Source organism: Rattus norvegicus, chromosome 6 (assembly GCF_021556685.1).
Source record: "Rattus norvegicus strain SHRSP/BbbUtx chromosome 6, alternate assembly SHRSP_T2T, whole genome shotgun sequence".
Lineage (NCBI taxonomy): Eukaryota > Metazoa > Chordata > Mammalia > Rodentia > Muridae > Rattus > Rattus norvegicus.
Genome location: NC_141539.1, coordinates 77750137 through 77766297, shown reverse-complemented (window position 1 = coordinate 77766297; position 16161 = coordinate 77750137). Strand labels below are relative to the sequence as shown.

The window sequence follows — 16161 nt, the reverse complement described above, 5'->3', positions numbered from 1 at the left end:
TGTATATTCGTATATATGTGATATATATACATATAATTAATATGTATACTTGACTACCACATAGTTTATATTCTATTTCAATGACTGTTAAAAATAAGAAATCGTGTGTGTGTGTGTGTGTGTGTGTGTGTGTGTGTGTGTGTCTTCCCAGTATCTTTTCTGGGACTGAAAGGGAATCTGCCTTCTGTGGAGAAGGGGTCACCAATGCTGATTTCAAAATATTAGGTCCCAAAGAGCCTGGTGCTGCAGCTGTGCATCCGGTGAGCTGGCCCAGAAGGGCAACACTCAGGTGCTGACTGGGTCAGAGGGCTTACTGGGAAGAATATTTTGATTTATTTTCATCTTTAGTTCCGTTGGCAAGATTCTGGACGTCTACGCCAACCTTGTGAGTGTTTATACCATACACTGACAAGCAGCACAGCATGGCAAGCACAGACGAAGGTGGTAAGTGGGCTTATGTCTGAATGCAGGAAGAGGGCGGGGGGGGGTATTTTCCCTTTGGTGGCAGTTCGAGTGGCCTTGTTTAGCTTAATCAGGGATAAAGGTGACATTTAAAAATAGCCTATTTTCTGCAGGGAAAAAAAATAATACTCCATTGAGGTAGCTTTTTTGAGGCGAGAGAATTACTCTAAACCTGGCAAGGCAGATCTGGTATAAGTAGTGGCTGCCGTTTCTGTTTCTTTTGAGATCCGGTGTTATACAGCCTAGACCTGTCGGTCTCGCCAAACAGACCTTGCTGGCTTCAAACTGTCTCTCTTAAATACAGAGCTCACAGTGTGCCTTACGTTCAGGACTGCCTCGAAAATAGTCTATATTCTACTTCAAAAGAACAATGACATTGTTAAAGATAAGAAATCATATTGGAGATACAATTTTGCATAAAAGCTTCACTTACTCCTGAAGGCTAATCTCTTTGGATTATCGAAAGGTTAATTTTGTTGGGGTGTTTCTATGGCATGTACTTGGGCCCCTGGAATTAACAAGTGTCAAGCAAGGTTGAGGGACTGAGAACTTGTTTAGTGGCAAAGCACTTCATATTCAGTCCAACGGCGATGACGGTACGGCATTATCTGATGGATTTATCTTTGTTTATGTTGAGGGAAACTGGGAAAGGATTAGATGCGTCTTTGCAGCTTGATAAGCACTAGACATAAATTATAAATTTTAGTCTCATTTATTAGTTTGGGAATATGAAAAGCAGGGATTTTATTATGTGCAGACCAACATGGCAACGGAAGCGCTAACTTCGTGAACAGGTTCCAGACTGGAAGAACAAATCTATTTCCATCCTTACCTAGTCACGTCAGGGTTTATTGTCAGAGCTTTTGAAAGCCGAAAGAGGTGCACTGTAGTTTGTTGTTTATATGTCCAATGCCTAAAACATGGTCACCATGTGCTAAGGACCTATTATGTCACAACTTGTATGAATGCTGAAGTCATCATGCAAAGAACTGAAGTTTATTTATGTCTACAGGGACTGCTCTAATCATTAGCATTCAGAATGGCCTCCATAATATTATCTTACCATATAATGGCTCCAAAAATATCTCTCATGGATTAATGACAATAACATAATTCCAGAGAGTCGCCACTCTATATGTAGAAATATATTGGCAATAAAAACCAGTCACTGTATGCCTTTCCCCAGTAGAGGATCTCTCACTTTTCTCTGATTTTTAAAGGCTTCAGATCAATAACTGGAGTGACATTATTAACAGCTCCCTCAACACCTTGGCCAGCGCTAATATTAAATCCATTACACCTTCTGTTTGACATTTGCAATACAGCAGACAGTGGTGTGGATACAGTCACACTGTCTGGGGACCTGGGCCGGATGTGAGCTTAGTGAGATGGTTTCCCTTGTCTAACTTCTAAATTCAGCTCACTGGTAGGAAATTGTAATCAATCTTAAAAAAGAAATAAAAAAAAAAAACAAACAAAAACCTACCACAAACCAGATAATAACCCACACAACAAACTCCACGTATATCTTATATCCAAGAAGTAAAATATTGATCTGATCTTCAGATTATTTTATGTTCTTTGTTGTTACCTCTTGTCATCTGTTTCTCTAATTTTTCACTTAAAAAAAATCACCCAGTGATGAGTCCTTTTCTGTAGATGGAGGATTTAGAGGTAAAACACAGCAATGACGGTAATTTCCATTTCCATAAACACTCTCCTACCCCATCCCTTAGAGCAGCATTTGGGACACAGAACAGGCATCGTAGGCATGGAGCTTATGCCAACTCAGCCCACAAAACAGACTACATCCTGTCCGAAATGTGAGACATGATAGCCTATGCTTTAGACACCCAGTGGTTAACCATGCTGCCATAGTTAGTCTTCACCCCCAATACTGTCTCACGTATTTTGTTAAATTGTCTAAATCCTAGTGTAGTATTGATTTCTCCTCCTACAAACTCACATCCATCCAATAAGCTACAAGAACCTCTTGTCCTTGCTGAATTCTTTCCAAGCAAGGCCTGGGTCTGTTGCTCTATGGCGGGTGCTGACTGCTATCATCTAGGAGGCAAACCGCTGGAGACAAGAGGGAATTTCATTTTGACGAGAGAAATATGACACAGAAAGATGCTTGTGAGGTTACATGAGAAAGCAGGGTGCCAGAAAGATGAATGTCAGGATCTTACTTAGGAAAATAGACAAAACAAAAGTCAAGCAACATGCCCTTGGAGCCTCTTACTTAAGGGTGTACGCCTACAGGAAGAGAGATGATATCTGGAAGGCTGTGTGGTGGCCCTGTTTGTACAAAGGTGATTCCTTCGTAACAGTCAATGTTGCTTTGCCTTCCCCCACTTCTCTTCGGCATATTCTAAAGTTTTCATAATGAGTATAAATTAATTTTATAATTATAAAAGATGTTATATGAACAAAGAAGTTTGAGTAAAAATACATTTTTTGACAACTCAAGAAAAAAATTATTCTGCCTTCAAAATAGATTTTTAAAGTTCCTTCAGGATTTCTGGGAAAAGCTGTCTTTCTGTTTATGAAGCATCTGGAAGGCAGCATTGATAGGGTTTGTAACACCAAGATGTAGAAACATTAGGAGCATAGAAAGGCACAGGCAGATCTACACAGTGAAAACGCACCATCCAAGTAGCTCGCCATGTCAGCGGCAGGCACCAAGGGGCTGGACTCCCCTGTTGTCAGAGCTTGCCAGGGAATAGTAACGGCTGCCTGCCGGACAGTGAGGAACAGTCTCCTTCAGAATATTCTGACCTACCTCCTCCAAAAGGGCCCTCTGGAATATCAGGGCTTTTAAAAGCCAGGGTACCCATTTATTTTTCTAATGCTTGACTTAAGATTTCTCCAAAGGAAATAATATATTTACTGAACTATCTGTAAAAATACTTATTTGGGCTTGCTGTCAAGTCAACAGATTCCTGCTCAACAGCCCCCCACCCCCCCTCCATTATCTTGAGACAGATTCAAGACAAGACAATCAGAGGGTTGGCAGTCAGGGAAACAGAATTCCTATCATGACACAGTGTCACCACCTTGAAACGGCTTTAGTCACTTATTTCCTTTTATTATAATGCCAAGTGTTATTTAGATTTTAGTCATTTAGTGATGCTACACTGCACACATCAGGACGTCTGAAAAATTCCTTACCCACTAGCCCTTTCATTTCCATAATAACCAGATACTGATATCCTTTTCCAACCAAATTTTACCGGTACATAGAAAGGAGTCTGCGTTTCATCAATCTTCTAGGAGTCTAGAAGATTACCAGGTAGTGAACAAGAGTCTTCAATAATGTTCCCTCATGTTATTAAGAATTAGGAAATCTTGTTAAAAATTTTCAGCTTCTGAGAAACATAAGCAGCTTTGGGATGTAGTGCCTGACGTGCACTTTTGAAGTAATTCTCTTGGAGCAATCATCTGTATTAGTGAAGGTATTTCATTCCAGGTAGCACCCTGTGAGCAGGGTGTATTTGAGTAGTCAACCTAATTGCATTTTCAAACCCCAAAGGAAAATAACCAAATTCAGTAGATATAGAGAGCTAAGATGGACTGGTTATGCCTTAATGGTGGGTGTCACACTCACCCTGCAGAAGGAGGGCCCTTTCTTATGGGAGCTTAGCTGATGGGTACTGGCTCTTGAGTGGTGGGAAAAGAGGAGTTTCCTGTGTGCTAATGAGAACAGCTACAGGAAGGGCAAGCCAGTGCCTGTCAATCAGTTGTTGATATAAATGATAGAGTAGGTCTGGAGGAAGGAAGTATGGAGACATGTGCAGTAGTGAATCCCTTTAAGAAGGCCAGCCTGTGTCCTCCAGTTTTGTAGAATGAAAAGCAGGCTAGAACAGAGTGCATGGGATTTATCCAAGCTCTTTCCTTAGGCTATTTAACTGGGTTTATTGTGTGCCCTAGAAGAACCAGTTGGGATATGACTTAACTTTATAGTGCATTAACAAAAGCTCAGTTATCTAAACTGAAAAGGTGACAGTTCTCTGAAATGGTCGTGGAACACCTAAGAGCGGTGCTCAGTGTTTAGAGGCATGTAGGTTGTTAGAAGGTCATCAACAAACTACAACCACGTCAAGGCCGATGGTGTGGCCGATGACATTCTTAGGAAGACACCAGTGGATGGATAGTGGCTGCAGACCCTGCAGTCTCGCCTGGTAGCAGAAAGAAGGGAGGACTTGATCTATCTCATAGGACAGTTGAGTGTCTACACAAGACACTGTAGGACATGATATGAAACCCTATGGAAGAGAGGGGGGAGTTGCAGTAAAGGAGACTTGGGCTTCAAAGTAGGACTAACTTTCCACGGGAAAAGTGGAAAGTTTGATTGGCTCACCCGCTTCTTCTTAGGATCTCTTCCCAGGGGCAACAGCAAAGGGCGCCTATTGGTATTTATGCTGCCAATGCTGGGATTTGTACTGAATGACCGACAAGATCCTGGAGTCATCTTTGTGACTCATGGAAACAGAATCCATTTTCTCAAGACCTTCCATTAGACAACGGCCTTTCAATTCAAATTCCTTTATACTGAGTCACGAGGAAGCCAGGCCCTGGATCCATCTTTAGACCCAATGAACAGAAAGCCCTTCTCACATGCTGCCTCTCGTGTACAGAGCTAGGAGTGTTCTAACAATGAAAAGCCGGTGTCAATTATCTAGCTGACATATTCATTCAGTAAAGTCAGTGAGCTATGGTATAAAGAATATATGGCTTCTCCCAGGAAGTTATTTTCAATGTAAAGGGTAAAGAATGGTCTTAAATGAACAATATGAGTAATGGACACGCCCAAGGGTTCCCTTAATGTCCGTGGGAAAACATGGATTTGGTTCTGTATGGAGTTAAGATATTTCCAAGAGAGGCAATACTTTTTCTTTTTTCCCTATGAATACACATATTGTGATCAGTTCCAGGCAGGAAAGATTATTTTCTTGAAATATGTAGTTATTTTAAAAATTAATCTTAAGGCAGGGTTTTCATTTTCCTCTCTAATATGATGCTTTTGTGTTGCAAATTCTGTTTTAAAACTACAGACCAAGTAGTTTTAAATGCAGGCATCTTTGAAGAGTGCAAAATAACTTCTCAAGTAAGCAAATAAAACTTTGCACTTGAAATCAGGCCTTGATTCATTAAAAATCTTAAACTTCTCATGAGAAAAATTAACATTTAAACCACTGCTGCTTGGCCAAGCACTCCACCACACAAGAATATGAAATATCTCCTTTAAAAAAGTACAAAAAGGACAAAACCACAAATGTGGAACTTCAATTAATTTAAAGCCCCAATCAGCAAAGAATAAATCCTTCGCAGATCTAATTACCAGCGCTCTCGGAAGACCCGGGCCGACCAGCCAATCTTCCCCGTGTTTGAACAGCTTGATGAACTAGGGGACTGATGGATATCAAGTCATTTTGTTTAATTTATAAATGGATTTTCCCCTAATACTTAAATTATCATCAGTACAACACAATGAAAATGGGAACATTCTGAATGCAAAGTCTATAAGAGTCCTGGAAGGAATTCCAATGAGGAATGTCACCTCTGTTCATTCCTCTATACAATTGATCTAATTAAATACTGAGGGTGGAAAGGCGGTTTAAAATGTAGCCATTTCTGTTTTCTTTTTAGCCTTAATTTATCTGTTCACATCTTTCAAGTACCTTCTGATGCTTTAAAAAGAAAAAAAATGGGGGGGCGGGGAGGGAGAAAATAAAAGAAAGAGAGAGAAAACCAAGATTTCTGCAAATGCCTAATACTTTTAATTCTCTACAAGCTAATATTCAAGATGCCTCTGCCAGAGGGTACATTTTGCTGAATAATAAATAAATGTGTAAGAAGAAAGGAGAGGCTGTTCCAAGCCCGCAGATCTCCTTCTAGTAATTTGAAAGGGAAACCAGAGGAGATCGTCCCTTCCAGATGCATTGTTCAACTGAAATGAGATCTCTGGATTACACTTATTAAAATGTCTCCTTATTTTCAAATCTCTTCCTTATTTAATTACTGCATGGGGCTGAAAGCTGCGTGGAATTGTTAAATACCCTTAGCTCTATTTATAGTCGCTCCACACGGGCACCTTGAGCACACTCACTCGGCGACGGTCCTGCCCACCGACCGCCAACTGCAAACACACTGGCTTCGCAATTCCCACCTGGCTCAGGGGTCTCTGACTGAGAGGAGGAAGATGCCGAACTGGCCGCGTCCTCTGTGGTGCCCTGCGAGAGGAGGCCCCGCCCAGGCGGGAGCTTCATGCCCAGCTGCTCTGCCATCTCCACGTGGTCCCCAGGGTGGACATAGTCAAAGACGCTGCTGCCTGTCAGCTCCACCTAGAGAGGGAGAGAAGTGGAGAGAGAGGTGTCATGGGCTTTTCCATGTTCCATACGGTAACACGGTGACATGGATTCTGAGAAGAGAAAGGACGACAGGGCCCCAGAAGCAATTTCGGCTCCAAGTCTCTATCATCAGATACTTCAGGATTCTTGGAAGGGAAAGAATGTTGTTTCTCCACATGTATTTATTTAGCAATTGTTTAGCCCACTCCGCCCCCCCCCCCCCCGCCCCCAATACAGTGTTGTTTGCATAGAGCCAAAACGTTCCGTGAAATGTGGACAAGTCTGCCTTGCGTTCAGCTGTTTTGTCCACGCATCATCAAATACTTGTATGTTTGGTGTCAACTGGATGATTGACTGAGTCCTACGGTTTTCATGCTGAGAAGTTTGTGCTTTGTATAAAAACCCTTACAGAAACAGCCAGAGATAGCAGGCGAGTATTTCTTTTAAATACACAGATTTCTAACATATTTTTAAAAAAATGCATATCCTTTTATTTCTATGTAAGCTTAAATGTCCAAAGTGCCTCTTACAAATATATGCAAAGGCATAATGTTTTCATTAAATATCACTCATTAGCTCTGTAATCGTATGGAGAATTTTTCCATGCAAAAGAGGTCAGCTGGGGTCTGAAGCAGCCATCTTTTTTTCTGCTGGTATCAGCTTGTTTTGCCTTCAATCTAATAAAATACATGGTAGAAAGCTCCTCGAGGGCTTTAAAAAGTGTTTTATTTTGTCTTTGAATGATGCTGCCTCCAAGAACAGAGGATGAATATGAAGTATCAGAAGAGGGGGCTGAGTATCTCAGTGCTGTCAAACACGGCCTCTGTGAAAAGGGTCACCTGCTTCAGGTGGGGGGAGAAGTTGCTTGCAAGGACCGGCCTTACCTTCAGCCTCCCAGACCGCTCAGACTTTTATCTCTTCCTGAGGCCAGCCTTAATGCTCCTAACAGAATGTCCTTGCATGGCAGGCACTGCGGTGGGGGTAGGCACGTCAGCAGCAGGACAGGAAAAAGCTCTGCCTGGGTCACTAATGGGTTTCCCTGTCCTTTGCAGTGTGATGGACTCATGGTGAGCCATAGAAATTTCCAGAGCATCCAGTTTCTTGGGAGTATAACCACCTAACTCGATTCCTACCTCTTTGCCGTGTAATGGGCAGCATCTTTCCAAACTCTACCAAATGTCTCCTTCCAGGAAGGAAGGGAGGGCAAACTGTCACAGAGAGCAGGATGCTCAGATCAATCATTGTGCTCAGTGCTCCAAGTCTGGGGAAGATGATCACCTCTACCTGCAGACAGCATTTGATTAAAATCTTAACAGGCTACACATCTTCGACATCTATCAATTAGCAGAGGCACAACCAGGGAAAGAGAAGGCAAAATTGAGTTTGGGTAATAGCTCTTCCCGAAAAAGGCTCGCCCAACTTTTACTGAAAATGAGGTACTTTGTGCAGCTATTAAATTACACTCTCTTACTTTATTCTGCTGCTGACTCTCTCATCTACAATACCTATTTCTTCTACTTGGTATTGTGACAGAGAGCACATTGGGATTCACGGTGATCGGCTCCTACCCTCTGGGAGGGGGGGATTACATGGAAATAATCCCTTTAATGTGCGCCTTGCCTCTAAGCACTTCACACAGCACTAAATGGGTAAACTGACTTTGCGCAATTAAGAAATCAAATGAAACTAATAAAATGTGTGTTTTAATATTTCTTGATGGTTATTTTGTTTGGGGATTAGCGGCTATGAGGAAGTCACTCACTGCACACAGAGTCCAATCAAAGCACTTCACTCTTCTGAGATCCCAGTGTTTTACTGTAATATTTCTGTGACCTTCAGACACACACCGCAGACTGTGACAAGATTAAAACCCCAGTGAAATATTTTTAGGGTGCTGGTTATTGACTGTTCATGAAAACCAGCCCTACAGAGCAGAGTCAAGGTCTTTACAACTGCTTTTCCTGGAGGTATAGATCCTTCCTTCCCAGGAAGCTGTTTCCTGGTGTGTAGAGCAAGGTTAAGTCACAGCATGCCCTACTATGTATAGCAGCGAGATCCTTTACTGAAAACCCAATACTGGGGCTGGAGAGATGACTTAGCAGTTAAGAGCACAGACTGTTTTTGGAAATCCCAAACAGTAAAACCTAAAATTTATGGAGAAGTTAACACTGGTGAGTTGACATTGCCATAGCCTCCACATATCTGTTGTGGTTGAGCCCATGGGTATGGTGGGTGGTACAGGCTACTTGGGGTCAGAACCTGAATTTCAGATCAGACGCTTCCCTAGGGCAGCTGTATGGCCTTGAACAGTTCCTGTAACCTACTTGGACTCCAGTCTACTGTTGCAAACTGGCAGCTAGGTACTATGGGGGACAATGGGGACACCTCTCACAGTGCATTCTACCTGCAACACTGTTTCTTAGGAGTGATGTACAGCTATGGTCTTTAGGTCAAAGAGAAGACAAGTCATGGCTGCCTTGCTCCATATCTCTATTTGAAAATCTAGTGAGACCATGCAGGAGGATCGTCACTCTGTGAGGTAAAATAAAACCCTTTAGATGCCTACTCTTGGGTTGGCAAGATGGTGTAGAGGGTGGAGACACTTCCTTGTAAACATAGCCATCTTCAGATTGAGCCCTAGAAATCACATGGTGGAAGAAAAGAACTGACCTCTGCAAGTTGTTGTCTGACCTTGGAATGCATGGCACGGTGTGGGACACACACAGAGGGCATGGCACAGACACAAAGATGCATGCACACATACACACATGCACACACACCCCCACACACAGAGAGTAAATGAAACACAGTAAAATGCCCACTTTTGTTACTGTCTGGTGGACAAGGACAGAGGAGCACAGGAATAGATGTTCCTGCGTAGCTTGCGTTTGTGTTGTCACATTGGGACATTTCAACCAACAGGGGCTACAACGATAGTGATATCTTGTGAGACCTAACTATAAATACTAGAATAATAGTATTATTAGTTATTTACTCTGTGAATGTGCTTTCCCCACTTGACACAAGATCTTACTGTGTGGCATTTGACTATCCTGTGACTCCCAGTTGTCAATGAAGATAGCCTGGAAATTGTGGTGACCTTCTTCCTGCCATCACCTCCAAAGTGCTAGGATTTACAGGTGTGCGTTCCTATGCCCATATTCTTTGCTCTATCTCATAAAATATTCTAAGTGCTATGCTCACCCCCATGTCAAAGAAACAGAATCTCAATAGTGGAAAGGGCTAGTTGTCGAGATAGACTTGGGCTCTCACTTCTCAAATAGTATTTGTAACACCAATACACTGAGCAGGGGACTCTGAATCCTTCTGTCCTTTATCTTTGCTTGAAGACCACACTGAGTTCTCAGAAGTGGACTAGGGGCAAGCAACCCGCCAGACTCTTGGGTCTCAGGATGCTTTGTAGTTGAACTCTTGGACCTAAGGAAAATGCAGAAGGAGGCTGTCTACCTCAAAACAGACACGGAGGTAGTCAGCAGCCAGCTTGACATTTACCTCTAGTCTTCTAGAGTGTTGCTTCCTGTCCTAGTCATCATACCTTATACTTACCTGACAGTTCCAGTCATCTCAGGTCTGCCTTCAGGGCACTACTGTTTAGAAATGGAAAAAGACTTAAAAACTACCTATTATGGCCTCCAACTTTAACTGGCAAAATCATAGTTCTCAAAAGTTGAAATGCTGTTTCAAGTTTATCCAGATCCTTAGGGCTAGAAGGAGACTAAGTCCACTTGGTAAACTCATAGTTTACAACTTCTGAACCTAAACTTTAATTTTTTTCTTATGAAGATTGATCTGGCAGATACACTAAATTTGTGTTTACTCCCACCAATTTTGATGCTCAAAAGACTACAGAGATCAAGATTTTTGTTTGTTGCCCAATAAGTAGACATTACTTCATGTTAGTTTTGAGTAGAAAAAGTAAAACCCCAATCCATTGCCAGTGGGATACTGTCAACCCCCTAGTTGCTAATTCTTCTAAAGCGTTCACTCTCTGTACTTGTTTTATCTTGTTCATCTACCACAGATGTTTGCTGCATAAAATGTACAGAGCGTTAGATCTAAAACAAGATCATTTGATCTATGATGAACTAGATCATGCTTAAATTGTTTTCTTTTTCTCCTAAGTGTTATTACCAGCATTATGGCTGTAGTGTATTAGTCTGTAAACTGTATTACAATATAGCACCATAATGTGTTCATCTCCAGTAAACCCTTGCTAGGTACATTAACAGCTAGACCTTCTTTTTTGTAGACCCAGCTGAATTTGACTGAGGATGAAATTAAACAAGTGCTGGGAAAGGCAGGCTTTGAGAAATTCTTTTAAGAGTCCAGTGGTCATCCTCTTCTACCCATTTTTTTTTTTTGTTTCCAGTTTAAGGCAAAAAAGTTAGATGGTTAATTTCCAAACTTCACAATCCATGTCCTCATTATCTGAATTAAAACATACTTTACAAAAAAGATTAAAACACTTTCAAATCACAAAGAGTAGAATCTTAGTAATCCACCCAGTATGATTGTTGGTTGTATCCTCAGTCCTTCATGAGGATCTTCACAATGGAAAATGGTAGCTTTTCACCCTTAGTGGGGTCCTCTCATTGGCTCAGATGACATTTACGGCAAATTTAAGGACCTCTTCATCTCACAGTAAGTTCAATCACCATATTTGGTAGTTCCATTTGTCCAACTCAGGAAACAGACCTGGAGGTCTTTCGATGGTTTTCTGAGCTTCAGAAGGAGAAATAGACATGGCTGCTTCCACCTTTGACCACAAGGACTAACTTTACCCTAACTGAGTGCCTTGATTTTGTTGCTCTGGTTGTTTTGTTTTTGTTGTTCTTTTGAGACAGAAGCTTTCTAATTCAGACTGGTGCTGGACTCACAATCTGCCTGCCTCTGCCTATTCATATTACAGGTTCATGTCACCATGCCTGGGTTGAATAATGGCAAAAAGGAAACAGGTCCCTTGTACTGCCTAGAGTATTCAACAGCAGCAGCAGCAGCAACAACAACACAAACAGCAGCAGCAACAACAACAAACAACAAACAACCACAACAATAAACAACCACAACAGCCACAACGGAAGCAACAGCAGCAGCAGCAACAACAACAACAACAACAACAACAACAGCAGCAACAACAACAAACAACAAACAACCACAACAATAAACAACCACAACAGCCACAACGGAAGCAACAGCAGCAACAACAGCAGCAACAACAACAAACAACAAACAACCACAACAATAAACAACCACAACAGCCACAACGGAAGCAACAGCAGCAACAACAACAACAACAACAACAACCAACAACAGCAGCAACAACAAACAACAAACAACCACAACAATAAACAACCACAACAGCCACAATGGAAGCAACAGCAGCAACAACAACAACAACAACAACCAACAACAGCAGCAACAACAACAAACAACAAACAACCACAACAATAAACAACCACAATAGCCACAACGGAAGCAACCGCAGCAGCAGCAGCAACAACAACAACACAAACAACAGCAGCAACAACAAACAACAAACAACCACAACAATAAACAACCACAACAGCCACAACGGAAGCAACAGCAGCAACAACAACAACAACAACAACCAACAACAGCAGCAACAACAACAAACAACAAACAACCACAACAATAAACAACCACAACAGCCACAACGGAAGCAACAGCAGCAGCAGCAACAACAACAACACAAACAACAGCAGCAACAACAAACAACAAACAACCACAACAATAAACAACCACAACAGCCACAACGGAAGCAACAGCAGCAACAACAACAACAACAACAACCAACAACAGCAGCAACAACAACAACAACAACAACCAACAACAGCAGCAACAACAACAACAACAACAACCAACAACAGCAGCAACAACAACAAACAACAAACAACCACAACAATAAACAACCACAACAGCCACAACGGAAGCAACAGCAGCAGCAGCAACAACAACAACAACAACAACCAACAACAGCAGCAACAACAAACAACAAACAACCACAACAATAAACAACCACAACAGCCACAACAGAAGCAACCGCAGCAGCAGCAGCAACAACAACAACAACAACAACCAACAACAAATAACCACAAGAGCAACAACAGCAGCAGCAGCAGCAACAAGAACAAACAACAACGACAATAAACAACCACAATAGCAACAACAACAACAAACAACAGCAGCAGCAGCAACAACAAACAACAACCACAATAGCAGCAACAACAACAACAACAACAACAACAACAAATAACAACAACAGTAGCAGCAACAACAACCAACGGAAAGAGTACTGGCAGCAGCAGATAGAGGATGGGCCTTACATAACTAAATCTGGTGATGTCATTTTGTCCAGACTCTTTCTGCCTAGATATTACCTACTCAATGCTCCAGGATAAGCCACAGCCCAAAGACAAACGAAACTATACAGCTTCCCCTCAGATGTATTTCCGAGATCTATTATTAGCTTGCGTGTAATTTTCACACCGGACAGAGTAGACTTTGTGACTGAAGTTTCGTGGGAAACTAAATATATTATACAGCGCTTTGAGTTGACTTTTCCATGTGGGGTCGTGTGCCCTGCTGATAGCTAAGATGAAGGACTAATTTGTCTTTTCAAACATCAAGCAAGCATGTCAATAGACATGGCTTGCTCCCCTGGAGTGAGCAGTATGTTTTTTTAACTAGAGCAGTGTCCTGACAGGGCTCCTTGTGAGTCCAAGGCCCCTTTGACTGAGAAAATCTGGTGTGTGCAAGGGACCAGCAGCGGTCATATAGCACCTGCATGGTGAGCCCATTAGAGGATATTGCTTTACGCCCATGTTTCAGGCATTTAAAAGACTTTCATCTTAGAAATAACACAGGGTTGTTGACTTTTATCATATAAAAAAAGAAAGAAACATTTTTCAAGACCTACCGTTTACGGTAGAATGCCACAGCTCTTTTGGAAGACACAAGTTTTCTTGAGGGCCTTGTAGTAGTGACGACTGGTGGTACTTAAATTGGGTCCTTCTCTAGCCTGACCCACTCCACAGGGGTTGCTAACAATATCTGAAAGTCACTCCTGAGAGAGAAAGGTGGCTTGGGGGCTGTCTCCTGGGTTAGGCTATCAGATCCACCAAGAGACCTTGACATCCTGGTTAGAAAACCCTGACCCAGGATAAGGTAGAAATTCTATCTCACCCTAGCAGGTGAGGATTTGTTTGCAGTATTTTTAGGGGGAGGGGGCCACATTTGTGTTATTGAAGGATAATAAAGCGATAAGGGAATAAAATATAATAAGATATGATAGCTTGATTAGCATAGGTTTCCTTTGGATTTACTGGTATCTTAACGCCATCTTCATAACTTCCTACATACTGCAGAACTCTGCTGAATATTTATGAACTGTTTTGACAGAAAGTTGATGTTCTTTACTGCTCTGTCTCATTCTATGTATTTGCTGACTTATCTGAAGGAAAAAAAATGCATAAAAGCCTTAGGTCTGTTACAGAAATGCATGTATAAATTAGTAGAACAAGAAGAAAGGAAGGTTCTGTATCAGAACAGTGAGGTGGAATGAAAACCTTTCAGTGTCATCAAATAAGAAAATGAACCCACTCTGTTTAGAGAGACGTTACCAGAGTTTTTGCTCAGAAGAGTGTGCGCTGAAAGATACCACATCGTGTGTTTATTTTATCTTCAGAAATAAACATTTCCATTCCTGTGGGAACTGGTGAGGCCAACTACATTTTATTTTTGTTTTTATTCACTTTCCTATAACCCCTGGAGTACCTGACTAGACACTGTAATAGCAGCATGCAGAACCTTACTGTACAACCCACTGTGGACCCTAAGAAGGGCGGGGGAATGCCAGGATGCCCCTTGTCTTCAAAGTGAACAAGGTCCCATAAGACGACTGGCGGAGACTGGCAGAGACTGGTACGGTGTCTCTGGACAGTGGTATCTCTTTCTCTGTGACTCTCATTCCTGATGGGTAAACTGATCAGTCTGTAATTAACGAGGATTGCTAAGTATTTATAACAGCTCATGAGATATTCTGCACAGAGAAGATTCCAACTGAGAATGCTTAAATCTTTACAGAAGTGGTCTCTGGGAAAAATAAATAAATGGCAGACTTTTTGAGATCGTTCCATTTTCACCCAGTAAGTGATGTGCACCATTACAAGTCCTCGTGGTCACAGCACTGACGTCACAGCAGGTTCCTGAAGCAGTGGTTTTAGGATGGTTGGGAATGTCCTAGTCTTTCCCTTTCAGTAAGAGGCACCAGCAAAAAGAAGAGAGTTGAGTTCCTAACACTGAGTGGACCCTCCATCAGAGGAATGAGCCCAGAGATTTGTGAATGTGACCAAATCAGGAGTGTTTAAAGCCTGTTTTACAAGATTTCCAGAGCTTTGAAGTTTTAACGCGTCTGCAGGGCAGGAAAGGCCAACTTTTCAGTATTTATCACAGTACTGGGAGGGGAAAGGGTACCGGGGAGGTTACCTCACAGAGAAAATGGGAATGTTGCCAAGAAAGGAGCATTAGCCACAAGGTAGCTAAGTCAATCCCTCTTTTCTGAGGATCAGATGGAGAGTAAGCTGTCACTTTGAAAGCGTCTCTATTACCTTGGTAGTAAGGAGACCAATCAACATAGAATACTTGATATTGGCATAGGTAATCCATTATCCTCAAATTTTACATGCTTCACCGTTCGCCATTTAAAATTAGGATTCACTTTGCAAAGCCAGACGTGGCTATCTGGTTTTATCTAACTATTTGGTTTTTATTCTCCTAGTTAATTTTTTTGCCCTCTTCCTTTTTGGCCATGAGAACAACATCAATGAAAAAGCAAAACACAAAACAAACAAAACAAAGGCCCAAAACAACAACAACTACAACGACAACAACAGCAAAACATATTAGTAAGATTGAAATTTAACAGCTCTTTCGGTTCAGAGAGCGTAATTGGATTAGGGAGACTATAATAGTTCTGGCCTTGGGTTTCCTATGTATTTTAAGATTTCAGACAGAGTGGTTTTTATTTTATTCTAGTCACAGTAAAACAGTGTGGCTTATATGACTGAAACCTTGGCTATGGTTAATGCACACAGATAATCATCACATAAACTATAATAAATAATAAAAAACACACACAAACAATCTAATTAATCATTTTTCCAGCTTTTAAAGAGACACTCTGTGAAGGATCTCCATTGGCATTTCTCGATAAGAGCTTGGGCAGAATGTTTAAGGGACACTGAAGAAAAAGGGGGAGAAGGGGAATAAAATGAGGACAACAAAACACAATCAATAACAGGATTCTCAC

The 16161-nt window shown here is 41.6% G+C and overlaps 1 protein-coding gene across 7 annotated transcripts in view; it reads right to left on the bottom strand.

The window, feature by feature from the left end:
• Npas3 (neuronal PAS domain protein 3) overlaps window positions 1-16161 on the bottom strand; it is an 824663-nt gene that overhangs the window by 127264 nt on the left and 681238 nt on the right. For all 7 annotated transcript variants that reach the window (NM_001427296.1, XM_087552662.1, XM_087552664.1 and 4 more), the window contains 1 exon segment: window positions 6632-6806. In NM_001427296.1, coding sequence (NP_001414225.1) covers window positions 6632-6806 — 175 coding nt within the window.